This window comes from Sciurus carolinensis, chromosome 9 (assembly GCF_902686445.1).
Source record: "Sciurus carolinensis chromosome 9, mSciCar1.2, whole genome shotgun sequence".
In the NCBI taxonomy this organism is placed as follows: domain Eukaryota; kingdom Metazoa; phylum Chordata; class Mammalia; order Rodentia; family Sciuridae; genus Sciurus; species Sciurus carolinensis.
The window spans coordinates 79,244,655-79,260,095 of record NC_062221.1 but is presented as its reverse complement, the minus strand read 5'-3'; the positions used below and the strand labels follow the sequence as shown (position 1 = coordinate 79,260,095).

The window sequence follows — 15,441 nt, the reverse complement described above, 5'->3', positions numbered from 1 at the left end:
TGAAAAGTCTTTTAAATGACAGATCCATTTATATTGTTTGCAGGGCATGGTGGTGCATGCCTGTAATCCCGACTACTCAGGAGGCTGAGGAGGGAGGATCACAAGTTCAAGGCCAGCCTCAGCAACTTACCAAGGTCCTAAGCAATGTAGTGAGACCCTGTCTTAAAATAAAATAAAAATAAAAAGAGTTGGGGATGTAACTCAGTGGTAAAGTGCTTCTGGTTCAATCCCCAATAATAAATAAATAAATTACCATGTTCAAGAAAAAAACCTAATGAAGCAGGCTACTAGGAATAATGCAAAGAGGGAACAAACCTCTTTGTTCCCCTGACAAAACAGCAGGTGGAGTTCTTGGAGGGGTTATTTGTGACTGTGTTGCTATTTTCTGCTGAATATCACTCCACAGTTTATTAATTAACTCAGAATTCTCTTCCTTTAGTTGGTGAAGAAACCTATAAATTCAAGACAATAAGGTATAGAAGTGTTAGTAAGTGCTATCATTTAAACTGTCCAAATGTTTACACATGTGACTTGAAAGATTTTTAGAATTCACAAAGAAAAAATAACTTTCTCTTTAAGTGATAAAAAAAGGTAGATAGCTAAAATACCTGTCCTCTTTGTGTTAGAGGGAATCATTCGTTTTTGCTTCTCAGTTTCCTATCTGCCTTGGGTCCCTAAAACAAAAGCATGTGCCCTTTCTACAGTTTTGTGATATGGCTCCATCTTCCCCTTTCTCTAAAGTAATTATATATATATATATATATATAGCTCGGCTCCTTTTGGTTTCTCTCTCCTACAAAAGAAACTGCCCATTGAGCAGTCACTGCTCAAACTGAAGTAAATTTATTGGAGCAGAACATGCCCGATGTATCAGGGAGGGAACAGAAAAAGTGAGAAGAGCTGTAGTTTAGGGGTTAGTAGTTGTAAGCCCTTTCAATATGAATCTAAGCTTTATGCTATGAACATCTTTATCACTGATTAAGTTGATATTTTAACATTGAACTAGTCTAATTTATGTATCTATTTTCTCACTTAGATTGAGATTTAAAAGAGGCAGGGGGCCAAAAAACAGAAACAACTCAAATGTCCACCAGCTGATGAATGACTGGGTGGGTAAAATGTGGTACAGCCATACAATAAAATATTATTCAGCCTTTAAAAGGAATGAAGTACTAATATATGCTACAACATGGATGAACCTTGAAAATAAGGTGCTGAGTGAAAGACACCAGATAAAACAGGGCATAATGCACATACACATGTGCATACACACATGCATGTGTATACATGCATATATACACATACACATATAAATAAAACATGTAATATATAAATATTTATAAATATACATATAAACATATACCCAGAGAGACAAATTCTATAAAGACAGAAAGTGATTAGTGGCTATCTAGAGCCAAAATGTTTGGGAAAAAATGGGGTTTGACTGCTAAAGAGCACAGGGTTTCTTTCTGAGGTGATAAAACTATTCTAAAATTGATTAAAGTAGTGATTACATAGCTATGAATATGCTAAAAAGCATTGACTATTACATTTTTAATGAGCATACTATATACCCATGAAGTATAAATCAATAAAGCTGTTATAAGAAAGGAAGGAGGGAAGAAAAGAAGGAAGGAAAAGACAATCTTATTTAGACGCTCTAAAATCTTATTTAGTGGCTCCTCACCTTAGAGGAGTTGCTTTCAAGCAACCTATAGGTGGCACATTAGAACACTATTTGCTAAAAGCTGTATTTGGCAAAATGTCCATGATATAGTTCATTCAAAGGGGACTAACTAACAAAACAGCAGAAAGATACCTTTATAAGATAGAGTAAGCTTTAAATACAACCTTCTAGATAAATCTCAAGAAGTACTGTAATAAGATTTTTTTTTATTGTAAACAAATGGGGTACAGCTTGTTTCCGTTTGTATATGAAGTAGAGGCATACCATTTGTGTAATCATACATTTACATAGGGTAATGGTGTTTGATTCAATCTGTTATTATTTCCTCCCCCCCACTGCTCCCACCCCTTTTCCCTCTATAAAGTCCCACCTTCCTCCATTCTTGCCCCCCTCCAACCCCATTATGTATCATCATCCACTTATCAGCAAGATCAAACGTACTTTGGTTTTTTTGAGAATGGCTTATCTCACTTAGCATGATATTCTCCAATTTCATCCATTTGCCTGCAAAAGTCATAATTTTATTATTCTTTATGGTTGAGTAATATTCCATTGTATATATGTACCATGGTTTCTTTATCCTTTCATCCACTGAAGGACATCTAGATTGGTTCCACAATCTGGCTATTTGAATTGAGCAGCTATGAACATTGTTGTGGCTGTATCTCTGTAGTATGCTGATTTTAAGTCCTTTGGGTATAGGCTGAGGAGTGGGATAGCTGGGTCAAAAGGTGGTTCCATTCCAAGTTTTCTAAGGAATCTCCACACTGCTTTTCAGAGTGGCTGCACTAATTTGCAGCCCCACCAGCAATGTATGAGTGTACCTTTTTCCCCACATCCTCACCAACACCTAATGTTGCTTGTATTCTTGATAATTGCAATTCTAATTGGGATGAGATGGAATCTTAGGGTAGTTTTGATTTGCATTTCTCTTATTACTAGAGATGTTGAACATTTTTTCATATATCTGTTGATTGCTTGTACATCTTCTTCTGTGAAGTGTCTGTTCATTTCCTTAGCCCATTTGTTGATTGGGTTATTTGTATTCTTGGTGTAGAGTTTTTGAGTTCTTTATAGATTCTGGAAATTAGTAATCTATCTGAAGTATGAGTGGCAAAGATTTTCTCCTTCTGTAGGCTCTCTCTTCACATTACCGATAGTTTCCTTTGCTGAGAGAAAGCTTTTTAGTTTGAATCTATCCCAGTTATTGATTCTTGCTTTTATTTCTTGTGCTATGGGAGTCCTGTTAAGGAAGTCTGATCCTAAGCCAACAAGTTGAAGATTTGTACCTACTTTTTCTTCTATAAGATGCAGAGTCTCTGGTCTGATTCCAAGGTCCTTGATCCATTTTGAGTTGATTTTGTGCAGGGTGAGAGATAGGATTTAGTTTCATTCTGTTGCATATGGTTTTCCAGTTTTCCCAGCACCATTTGTTGAAGAGGTTATCTTTTCTCCATTGAATGTTTTTGGCACTTTTGTCTAGTATGAGAAAACTGTATTTATTTGGGTTTGTGTACGTGTCCTCTATTCTGTACCATTGATCTACCTGTCTATTTTGGTACCAATATCATGCCGTTTTTGTTACTATTGCTTTGTAGTATAGTTGAAGTTCTGGTATTGCAATACCCCCTGCTTCGCTCTTTCTACTGAGGATTGCTTTAGCTATTCTGGGTTTCTTATTCTTCCAGATGAACTTCATGATTGCTTGCTCTACTTCTGTGAGGTATGCCATTGGGATTTTAATTAGAATTGCATTGAATCTGTATAGCACTTTTGGTTGTGTGGCCATTTTGACAATATTAATGCTGCCTATCCAAGAACATGGGAGATCTTTCCATCTTCTAAGGTTTTCTTTAATTTCTTTCTTTAGTGTCCTATAGTTCTCATTGTAGAGGTCTTTCACCTCTTTTGTTAGATTGATTCCCAAGTATTTTATTTTTTTTGAGGCTACTGTGAATAGGGTAGTTTTCCTAACTTCTCTTTCTGAGGATTCATCACTTATGTATAAAAATGCAATAGATTTATAAGCATTGATCTTATATCCTGCTACTTTACTGAATTCACTTATGAGTTCTAAAAGTTTTTTGGCAGAATTTCCCAGTTCCTCTAAATATATAATCATGTCATCAGCAAATAGGGGTAGTTTGAGTTCTTCTTTTCCTAGTCGTAACCCTTTAATTTCTTTGTTCTAATTGCTCTGGCTAGAGTTTCAAGGACAATGTAATGAAATAGAAGAAGTCATCAAAAGCCTACCAACAAAGAAAAGTCCGGGACCAGATGGGTTCTCAGTCCAGTTTACAAAACCTTTAAAAAAGAGCTCATCCCAATACTCCTCAAAGTATTCCATGAAATAGGAGATGAGGGAACCCTTCCAAACTCATTCTATGAAGCCAATATCACCCTGATACCTAAACCAGACAGAGACACATCGAGGAAACAAAATTTCAGACCAATATCTTAATGAACATCGATGCAAAAATTCTCAACAAAATTTTAGCAAATTGCATATAAAAATATATTAAAAAGATAGCGCACCACGATCAAGTGGGTTTTATCCCAGGAATGCAAGGTTGGTTCAAAATCTGGAAATCAATAAATGTAATTCACCATATCAACAGACTTAAAGTCAAGAATCACATGATTATTTCGATAGATGCAGAAAAAGCATTTGATAAAATACAGCATCCCTTCATGCTCAAAACACTAGAAAAAACTGGGATAGTGGAAACATTCCTTAACATTGTAAAGGCTATCTATGCTAAGCACATGGCTAATATCATTCTAAATGGTGAAAAACTGAAAGCATTCCCCCTAAAAACTGGAACAAGGCAGGGATGCCCTCTTTCACCACTTCTGTAATACGATTTCTGCACAAGTTGGGCAAATAAACTCCAATCTGTCTGACACCTATATAACTCTAATGTTTATAAAACTTTTCAGAGTCAGTTACATGAAAAAAACATAACCACAAAAATACAGTATTATCTATAGTAGGCTAATAAATGGGTCACCATTCTGTAGGCTCTCTCTTCACACTCCTGATTGTTTCTTTTGCTGTGAAGAAGCTTTTTAGTTTGATGCCATCCCATGTATTGATTTTTTATTTTATTTCTTCTGCTTTAGGAGTCTTACTCAAGAAGTTAGTTCCTGTGTCAATATGAAGTATTAGGGCCTACATTTTCTTGTAGTACGTGAAGGGTTTCTGTTCTAATTCTTAGATCTTTGATCCACTTACTTGATTTTTGTACTGATAAGAGACGGGTTAACTTTCATCCTATTAGATATGGATTTCTAGTTTTCCCAGCATTGTATGTTGAAGAGGCTACCTTTTCTCCAGTGTGTATTTTTGGTGCCTTTGTCTAGTATGAGATAACTGTATTTATGTGGGTTTGTCCCTGTGTCTTCTATTCTGTTCCACTGGTCTTCTTGACTATTTTGGTGCCAACACCTTGCTGTTTTTGTTACTATAGCTCTGTAGTATAATTTGCGTCTGGAATTGTGATGCATTCTGTTTCGTATTTGAAAATTACCTTTAATAGAAAACAACTCCACCAAAGTCCAGCAAAGATATTTCCTGAGCTCCTGCCAAAAGCCTTTGTAGATAGGGTGACAGTTCAAAATGAGCATAGAGAAGAGGAAAGTTAAGAGCTTAATGGTGACAAATACTGCCCCTGGAAAGAAAGTTTGCTCAACTCTGCAAATACTTAAAAATAAAAATAGACCTGAGAGATCCCAACACCACAAAGAAGGAATATGGGAGTAGGTAGAACCCAAGATATGGCCTTGGAAAGATATCACTTCTTAAGAAGAGATTCCTTTAGAGACTTCATTCAGCGAAGAGAAATAAGCAAGAGTCCTTGAAGGCAAAATAGAACAATAATATTGGAGGAAAAAGAAATCAACTTTCCCCCACCAAAACATTAAAGAAAAAAGTATTCATTAAAAAAAACTGTGCTTCACTATAACTGACAGAATAATGTGCTTTTGAACTACGAATGTCGTAAGCCAACCCAAACTTCCAACCTTATTCACAGAAGATAGACTAAAGCAATCTACCATCCATAGAAAGATAACATAACACAATAGAAAACTGAAATAGTACAGTTAATAAAAATTTCTCTCCCACGCCACCAAAAATGGGGTGCAGAAGAACATATAATGCAAATTCCAAATTAATTACATATACTTAAACAAGTATTTGGAAAAACACACATACATACACACACACACACACACACACACACACACACACACACAGAGTTTTGAGTTGAAATTCCAAAACTAAGAACACAAAATGGGGAAATACTAGGAAGAAACAAAATAAGAACTGACTGAACTCAGAAAATAAATTTTTTAAAAAAGAAAAAAACTACCTCAAAAATAAAGATTAAGTAACAAAGTGTCCAATGGAGAATTGTTAAATAAAAGTTTAAAATAATTCTTATAATTGAAGAATTATAGGGAAATAATAAAAAGAATGAAAATAAGATAAAGAATCATAATAATAGGTCAAAGAAAAAGTACTTGAACTGGAACACATTAAAGAAGAATCATTCATACATATAACTGGAGTCCCTGAAAAAGAAAAACAAAACAATGATATGAAACTAATATTTAAAACTACAATCCAAGACGATTTTCCAATCATAGTAAGGAGGGAAAAAAAAAAAAAGAATTGAATCTATATCTTAAAAAGGTCACCTATGGGAAAAGGAAGATTTACTTGGAAAGACAAACTCCAAGATACTTAAATTTAGCAATACTTAAATTTAAAGATAAAGGAAAAAATTCTTAAGATGAAAACATCAAGTTAATAGATAAAAACACCAAATTACTTACTAACTGCAAAAAAACTATCAATGAAATTCTCAAAAGCCACACACAAAGCAAACAGAGTGGAGCAACGAAGTATGAAGCAAAATTTTTATATCCAGTCAAATTGTCCTTCAAATATAAAAGTGACAGAAAAACTTTAAAGAATTCAGGGAATACCACGTTCACAAGCCCAATGGCAGAGGATTCACATAATGGAGATAGTCAACTAAAGGCTAATTAGGGAGACATGAAAAGGTTAATGATGAACACTTAATCTAACTGTAACTCTGAGATAAACAAATTAGAGAAATGCAAATCAAAACTACTCTAAGATTTCATCTCACTCCAGTCAGAATGGCAATTATCAAGAATACAAGCAATAATAAATAAGTGTTGGTGAGGATGTGGGGAAAAAAGTACACTCATTCATTGCTGGTGGGACTACAAATTGGTGCAACAACTATGGAAAGCAATACAGAGATTCCTCAGAAAACTTGGAATGGAATCACCATTTGATCCAGCTATCCCACTCCTTGGTTTATACCCAAATGACTTAAAATCAGCATATTACAGTGATGCAGCCACATCAATGTTTATAGCAGCTCAATTCACAATAGCTAAACTATGGAACCAACCTAGATGCCCTTTAACAGATGAATAGATAAAAAAATGTGGTACATATACATAATGGAATATTACACAGTCATAAAGAAGAATAAAATTATGGCCTTTGCAGGTAAACGGATGGAGCTGGAGAATATCATGCTAAGTGAAATAAAACAAATCCCCAAATGTGTGTATGGATTGTGCTGAGGGGAAGAAAGAGGGTGTGGGGACGGGAAGGGCAATGTAATGAGATGAACATTATTACCCTATATATGTGTATGATTACACTACCAGTGTGACTCTGCACAGAGGAATGAGAAGTAGAGCTCCATTTCTGCACAATGTGTCAAAATGCATTCTACTGTCATGTATAACTAGAACAAATTTTTAAAAGTAAAATAAAATAAAATGAGGAGGGCTGGAGTTGTAGCTCAGTGGTAGAGTGCTTGCCTACCACATATGAGGCACTGGGTTTGATCCTTAGCACCACATAAAAATAAATGAAACAAAGGTATTGTATCCATCTACAACTAAAAAAATATTTTTAAAAAAAATGAAGATACACTTGGAAGCACAGTATGTAAATGTTTTATAGTCTGTCAAAGCAAAAAGAAAGCAACTAAAAATGGAAAAAAGGATGGAAAGAAAACATAGAATGACTCACTTGTGCTACCAAAGTAAAAATAAACAGTAAAAAATAAAAACATTTAAAGCACACATCTGACAGTGAAAGGTTAAACAAGAAAATAGAACTAAAGGCTCTATAAAAAGGTATATATAAAAAACTAGTTAATGAAACAAAATTACATCCTTCCTAATAAAAGAAAATTTTTAAAAGAATGTATAAAACATATTTCACGGAGAAGGAAAACTATAATTATAGTACAACATACCACAAAATAATAGGACAAAATTAACATTAAACATACCAACCATATCAAAAAATGTACAAGTTTACTTCACCAATTAAAAGAATATTTTCTGATTGACTAACAAGGCCAGACTCAACTCTGCATTGAAAATGAGACCATATCTGATACAAAATAATTCTAAAAAGATAAAATGTAAAAGAATATAAAATAAAAAAGACTAAATATAAAAAGTAAAGATAGAAGTTGGCAGGTGGTGTGCACCTATAGTCCTAGCTACTTGGGAGGGTTAGGCAGGAGGATCTGTTGAACCCATGAGTTTTGAGACCAGCTTGGACAACAGAGGGAGACTCCCAACACACACACACACACACACCAAAAAAAAAAAAAAAAAAAAAAAGCTAAATCAAACAATTAGAAACAAGAAAGAGGACTCAATATGAGATAAAATAGAACTAAACCAAGAGGCATTAAATGTGACAAAGGATACTTTATAATACTCAAAGTCATTAATCAAAGACATAACATTTATGGCAATCCAGGCACCAAAAAACACAACAATCACATTTATATGAAAGGAAGTATTAAACTTTAAGCAATTAAATATACTGAAGCAAGAAATCAAAGAGAATCAGAAACAATGTACATTAACAGGAGACTTTTAATACATTACTCTTAGTATAAGATAGTGGTAAAAATGAGGAAGAAAACAGAAGAAGAAACAGCATAACCCATGAGACAGATCTTATGGAAAGACTATAGAACTTTATACCTTGTTAATAGAGGTATACCCTCTTCTCAAGCACATACATGGAACATTCACAAAAATGTGATTATATGTTAGGTCACAAAGAAAACATCACTAAGTTCTACAAGTAAAAATATTACAAATCACACTCTGATTGCAATGTAATAAAACTAGAAACAACAAGGCAGTTCTGGAAATTTTCTTTAAATATTCTAATAGATAACTCTTGGGTAAAAGGGAAAACAAACTGAAACTGCTTCATTTCTAAGGCAACAAAACACTATATCAGAATGTATAGTATACATTTGAATTAATGAAAGGAAAACTCAGAGCCCTAAATAATTTATTTTTAATAATTATAAAATGAAAATAAATTGCCAACTCCAAAAGCCAGAAAAAGAAAGTAAACCAAAAGAAAGAACAAAGAAGGAAAAAAAGATAAAAGCAAAAATTGATGAAGAAGAAATAAGGAAACTAGTAGCACTAATAAATCAAAATCCTGGTTCTTTGAAAAACTGACAAAACCACTAATTAACATAATTTTAAGAAAAGAGGACTAAAACAGATGATGGGAAAGAGATGATAAATAAGCATTGAAACAGAAGAAATTTTTTAGAAGCACAGAGATACTGGCATACTTTTACAGAAATCTAGTGATTAACCTAAATAAAATAGAAAATTTCCTAAGAAAATATATTCTATAAAAATTGGCTTGGGTAGGAAATACAAAGTGAAAATAATTCAATCTTCATTTAAAAAAAAAAAAAAAAAAGTGCCAGGCACAAACAGCTTTATAGAAGAAACCCATTAGCTTTCAAAGGACAGCTCCAATGCTACACAAAATTGTACCCTTCCTAAACACTAAAAGAAATTTAAAGACTTCCAGAATATTTCTTATGAAAACTTAGAAAAACTTCCAGATGTTTCTTATGAAATCAAGTATCACACTGTTACCTCAACCTGATAAAGACTAGATACAAAAATATTATAGATAATATCACTTGTGAAATTAAAAGCAATACTTAATATAATAGTAATAAACAACATCCAAGACTATATTAATGAAAAGAATACACTAGGCCAAGTAAAATTTATTGCAGGAATGCAAAGATAGTTTAGTATTATGAAATCTATAAAATAATGTACCCATTAATAGGTCTAAGAAGAAAATTCATATGATTATTTCTACAGACATAGAACAAGTTTTTAACAAAGTTCAACAACCACTACTGGTAAAAACAGTTAATAAAACTGGGTTTGTGTTTTCTCTGATAAGTGGAAGCTGATACATAACAGGGGAAGGTGATAAGGGAAGCATGGAGGAACTTTGGATTGTGTAGAGAGTAATGAGGGGAGGGGAGTGGGTGGGAGGGGAAGGAAAGATGGTGGAACGAGACAAACATCATTACCCTATGTACATGTATGATTACATGAATGGTGTGACTCTACATCATGCACAATCAAAGAAATGAAAAGTTGTACTCCATTTGTTTACAATGAATCAAAAATGCATTCTGCTGTCATGTATAACTAAATAGAATAATTAAAAAGGTGGGATTTGATAGACATTTGCTAGCATTTTTTTTAAAGTCTTCAATAAGGAAGCTAGCACCTTAAGAAGAAACAACAAACATTTTCATAAGATCAGTGACAGAGCAAGGATGCCACTATATCCACGATTATTTAATACTCTCCTACAACCAATATACAAAAGAAACTACTTAGAATTATAATCTAAGAAAAAAATGTAAAAACTGTTGATTTGCAGATGGCAAGATAGTAAACCTAAAAACCCTAGAAAATCAATGCTAAAACTAACTCAACCAAGATTCAGTAAAGTAACAGAATATTGAGATAAAATACAGACATTAAAACCTTTCACAAGCAAAATAACTAATTAGAACATATAATGAGCCATTAAAAAACAAAAAGCCATAAATATTTAAGAATAAGAAAACAGTAAAATATATATAAGAAAAAGATTAAAACACTCCTTAGAAACAAAAAGTATACTTCAAATAAATGGAAAAATATAATATTCTTAGATAGCAAAATTCAACATCAAAAAGATGTCAAATCTCACTAATGATATAGCATGTCCTAAAAGAAAAAAATCAATAAGCTTTTATATAAAGTTAAGCAAGCTGTTACTAAAGTTCAAATGGAAAAATACATACGACTCCCTAAGAAAACTCTGAATAAAAAAAAGCTATGAGGGAGTCTACTAAACACTATAAACCCTCTCTAAGTAAAACAGTACTGGAGCATGACTGGAGAAACAAGGCCCACAAACCAGAATACAAAATCCTGAAATGGATCCAAGTTCATATGGTAATTTAATATGTGACAAAGGTAGCATTTCCAATGAGTAGGACAAGAATGATTGGTCTTTTTAATAAATGATATTGGGACAACTAGACAGTCATCTAAAAAAAGAAATATACCCTAACAAATGTTAAGTAATCTTAGCTAGGAGATCTGAGAACTAAATGCAAACATAAACCACACAAGTATTAAAAGAAAATATGAACAAATTCCTCTATAATATGGTTTTTGGGAAATAATTTCAGAGTACAATTCAGGATCCACAGGCGAAAAGAAACGTTAAGTTCAAATTTATTTTGCTGGCAAGAAAAATGTGCCACCACAAATGTAAAAAACAAACTAGGGAAAATATTTATAACACATTACACAGATGAAGACTAATACCTTAATGTGCAAAGACACTTACAAATTAAGGAAAAAAGATTAAAACCTCAAAAAATAGATAAATGACATGAATAGAGAATTCACTATTAGGTCCTTTAAACCATATGAAAAAAAAATTCAATTTACCTCATAAAAGAAAGAAAAGTAAACCTATACTGAGATATCACTGCTCACCTATAAAATTATTGCAAAAAAATTTTTTTAAATCCTCACAACACACTCTGTTGACCAGACACATATATACTGCCAGTGAGAATGCAAAACATTTTAAAATTCGAAGTATAAATATTATGGCCTTCACAAAATGCTTAGCATTTACCTGTTAAGGCGTAAATCCCACTTCTAACAATTTTTCCTAAATATGGACTCCCCTAGAATAAAAATTCATGTATCTTCAAGGTTATTCATTGCAGTACTTTTGGAATTATAAAATACTGGAAATAAACTAAATGGCCAAAGAGTGGTCAAACTATGATGCATTCACACAATTCAGAATTATGCAGCTGTCTCATTTTGCTAAAAAAACAAGAAAAAGAAAATAAGGAGATCCTATAAATTTTTAAATAGCTGTGAGGTGATGTCCAATAAAGGCAAATATAGTAAGCTACATACGTATGATAAAATAAGATACATGCATCTGCTTATATTTATAAAAAAGAAGCTCAGGAAGAACTAATGAAACTGGTTATGCACAGGGTAAGGACAGATGACAAAATTGTTAGAAGGAATAGGGAATGGGTGACACTACCCTGAAACAGCTTTTTGTGTAGTTTTGTGAAAAGGATGGAAGGAAAAACTTAAAATAGAATATAAATAGAAAAATGTACCTAATTATATTTCAAGTGAATAGAATAACCTTTAAAAAATAATCCTCTAACAACCTTGAACTCTGCTTAGTAGGTTTATTTCTGTGGTAGTATTGGAGCAGCAATTCCAAAACTACTTTCTATGCATTGTAGGCTTCAAAGAAGTAAATACACTATGCATAGAAACATGCATTTCAGTCTTAAAGAAGGATACAAATATAGAATGAGAGAAGACTAAGAAAAATCCAATCATGTTAAAATGGCGTTGGAAGTATCAGAGTAAGCTCATAATTTATAACTAGATATTAATATAGATATATGCATATACCTATAGGTGCATGTGTTTGTACCTGCTGAAAGGGACTAAAATCAAGGACTGTCAGGTGCAATAAGCACACCTAATACTTAGATTTTGATTTCTAAATACCCTTCTTTAATAAAATGAACCAGGACTTCTCAAAGACATGGCTGATTCCAGGCCAAGGGCAGGGAAAGTATAATGAAGACCCTGTTGTACCAGAAATTAAATTGAGGACAGGGGATGATTTGTAAATATGACACAGGAATGATTTGAAGATGCTCCCATTGGCCAAATTTGTGACAAATGAGTAGCAAAATAGAAGAAAACAGATAATGAACTAATAAAGGAACCTGGCAGACAACACTAACCAAATGATAAAAATTAACAGCACCAATAATTATCCTTCTTTCTCACTTATGACATGACTGTCTCATAATATTATGCACTGAGAAGGACTTAGCATCACTTCAGAAGTATTCCTCCCCAAATGTATAACCTGAGTCAAATAATGAGGAAATATCAGAGAACACCAAATTAGAGGGAATTCTATAAAGTAACTGCTCCAGTACTTCTTGGAAATCACAAAGTATCATGAAAGATAAACACTATAATCAGATTTTAAAAGGTTCCAGATTTTTAAAGTCAAAGAAATGTGAAAAGTAAATACAATAAGTGATCATGATTGGTTCTCCAAACAATAAAATAGGATCATAATTAATATGAATGGGGCAATGAGAGAAATCTAAATAAAGTCTATGAACTTGACAATAGTATGGGATTAACTTAATTTCCTGACGGTTACTGATAATTGTATTGTGGTTCTATAAATGAATACTCTTACTGTTAGAAAGTACACATCGAAGTATTTAAAGGAAGTAGATAAAGGAACATGTAGTATGCAGCTTACCCCCAAAATGGTTCTCAAAAAATGTGTATGTGGGGGCTGAGGTTGTAGCTCAGTGGCAGAGCACTTGCCTAGCACATGTGAAGCACTGGGTTCGATCCTTAGCACCACATAAAAATAAACAAATAAAATAAAGGCATGCTGTCCATCTACAACTACCAAAAAATAAAAAGTAAAAAGATGTGTATGTGTGTATGTGTGTGTGTGTGTGTGTGTGTGTGTGTGTGTATAAATACACAGGAAAAAAGGAAAAAAATGATAAAACAAAAATGGGGAATGTTAATAACTGTTGAATCTGGGTATCTATCAAAGTTTTTTCTACTATTCTTACAACTTTTTAGAAATTATATCAAAATACAAAAACTTTTAATAAAAATATGCCCTTTGTTAATATAAAAATGATGCAATAAACAAACATTTGAAACGGCCATGGAAAAAAGGAAAAAGCTGTAGATATTTATGCCATATTTACATACCTGTCTGTGTTCGTATTAGACTGAGAGGTCAGAGAGTTATCCAAGTCAGTCTCACTTTCTTCTGACTGACTATTAACAGTTCCTTCGTCTCCTTCATCATCTATTTCATTAAGAGGCTATCTCAAAACAACAATAAAAATAACAACACAAGTTGATTATATACATTCTCATTCTTTCTTTCTTTCTAACAGAAAGAGACTTCCTAAGGCTAATCCCTCCATACGCATTCTCGAACCCAAACCCTCTTACCTGCTTCCACTCATTCAAAGTCTTTTCTCTCTCCAGTATCTTTAATCTCTCTGTTGGCTTAAGCTTATCAAGATTTAAATGTGAGCAAGCCTCTCCCATCTTACCCTCATACCCACCCTGACCTACTATCTTTTCTCTTTCACCACCAAACTTCTTTAAAGAATTGTTCCCATTTCTCAATCACCATCTACACCCTTCAATTTTGTTTCTGCCCTACCACTCCAAACTACTCACTACAAACTCAGTATCAACATGTTTATTCCTAAATCAGATGACTATTTCTGTCTTTGTTTTCCCTTAATTCTCTGATACCTTAGATTCTTATGATGATTTATTTCTTTCTTTGAAAATTTTCTAACTTCCATGATACTGTATTTTTTTAAATTTTCTTCTTTTCCTCTGGCTGCTCCTTCCAATAAAGCTGCTCCTTACTGGTTTTCTTTTTCTACTCTTCTATCTAATGGGACTTGAGGTCTTCCCTTTGGACCTTTTCTCCTCTCATCTGATCTACTTTCTCAATAATTTTATCTAAGTCCAAAGTTGCAATTACAGGTCAAATGGTGTTAATTTCCAATCTCTTTCTCCACCCAGAACTCTCTTGAGTCCTAGACATTTATATTCAACTGCCTAAAAGATATTCCTACTCAATATGTCCCAAACTGAACATCTTCCAAAGTCTCTCCCAGCATTCTTACAGAAACCTTGTCCTGCCAATACCACATAAGACCATGAACATTGCCACCATCTACTCAGATACTCAAGCTGGCAACAAGAAGTTATCCTTCTTTCTCATCCATTACAACTAATCAGCCACACAATCCTGTCAACTCTACTTCATTTTAACCTCTTTCAAATGTATCCTTATCCTTTACTTTACTTCCTATTGGCACTAATTTGAGCCAGGTCCTTACCATTTCTGAATACAATTCCAAACTAAGGTTTCTAACCAGGCTGTTAAGGTTTAAATATGATTTGTGCCTTCTGAAACTCATATTGAAATTTAAATCCCAATTATGAGATATTAAGAGAGAGGCTATAGTGGAACTTTTTCTTTAATTTAAAAGAGAAATCTTCATCTTGCATAGCTATGTTTTGTGGCAAAATATTTCATGCAGAAAAAAGGAAAAATAAATACTAGTGTATGAAGGAATCTTGCTAGAAGAATAGTAAAAGAAAATCATGTCTGAACTAAGTAATTGAAATAAATTAAAATAACAGAAAATAAAAATGATATCTCTATAATTAAAAAAGGGGTCCAAGTGGACTCTCAT

The 15,441-nt window shown here is 33.1% G+C and overlaps 1 protein-coding gene across 7 annotated transcripts in view; it reads right to left on the bottom strand.

The window, feature by feature from the left end:
- Positions 1-15,441, bottom strand: part of Spice1 (spindle and centriole associated protein 1) — a 69,109-nt gene that overhangs the window by 33,308 nt on the left and 20,360 nt on the right. For all 7 annotated transcript variants that reach the window (XR_007110258.1, XM_047564775.1, XM_047564778.1 and 4 more), the window contains exons 7-8: positions 13,922-14,037; positions 316-452 (exon numbers count right to left, since the gene is read on the bottom strand). Coding sequence is in view for 6 of the 7 variants with exons in the window: in XM_047564775.1 (XP_047420731.1) it covers positions 316-452; positions 13,922-14,037 (253 nt within the window). In the remaining variant the exon portion in view is untranslated. The remainder of the gene's footprint in view (positions 1-315; positions 453-13,921; positions 14,038-15,441) is intronic.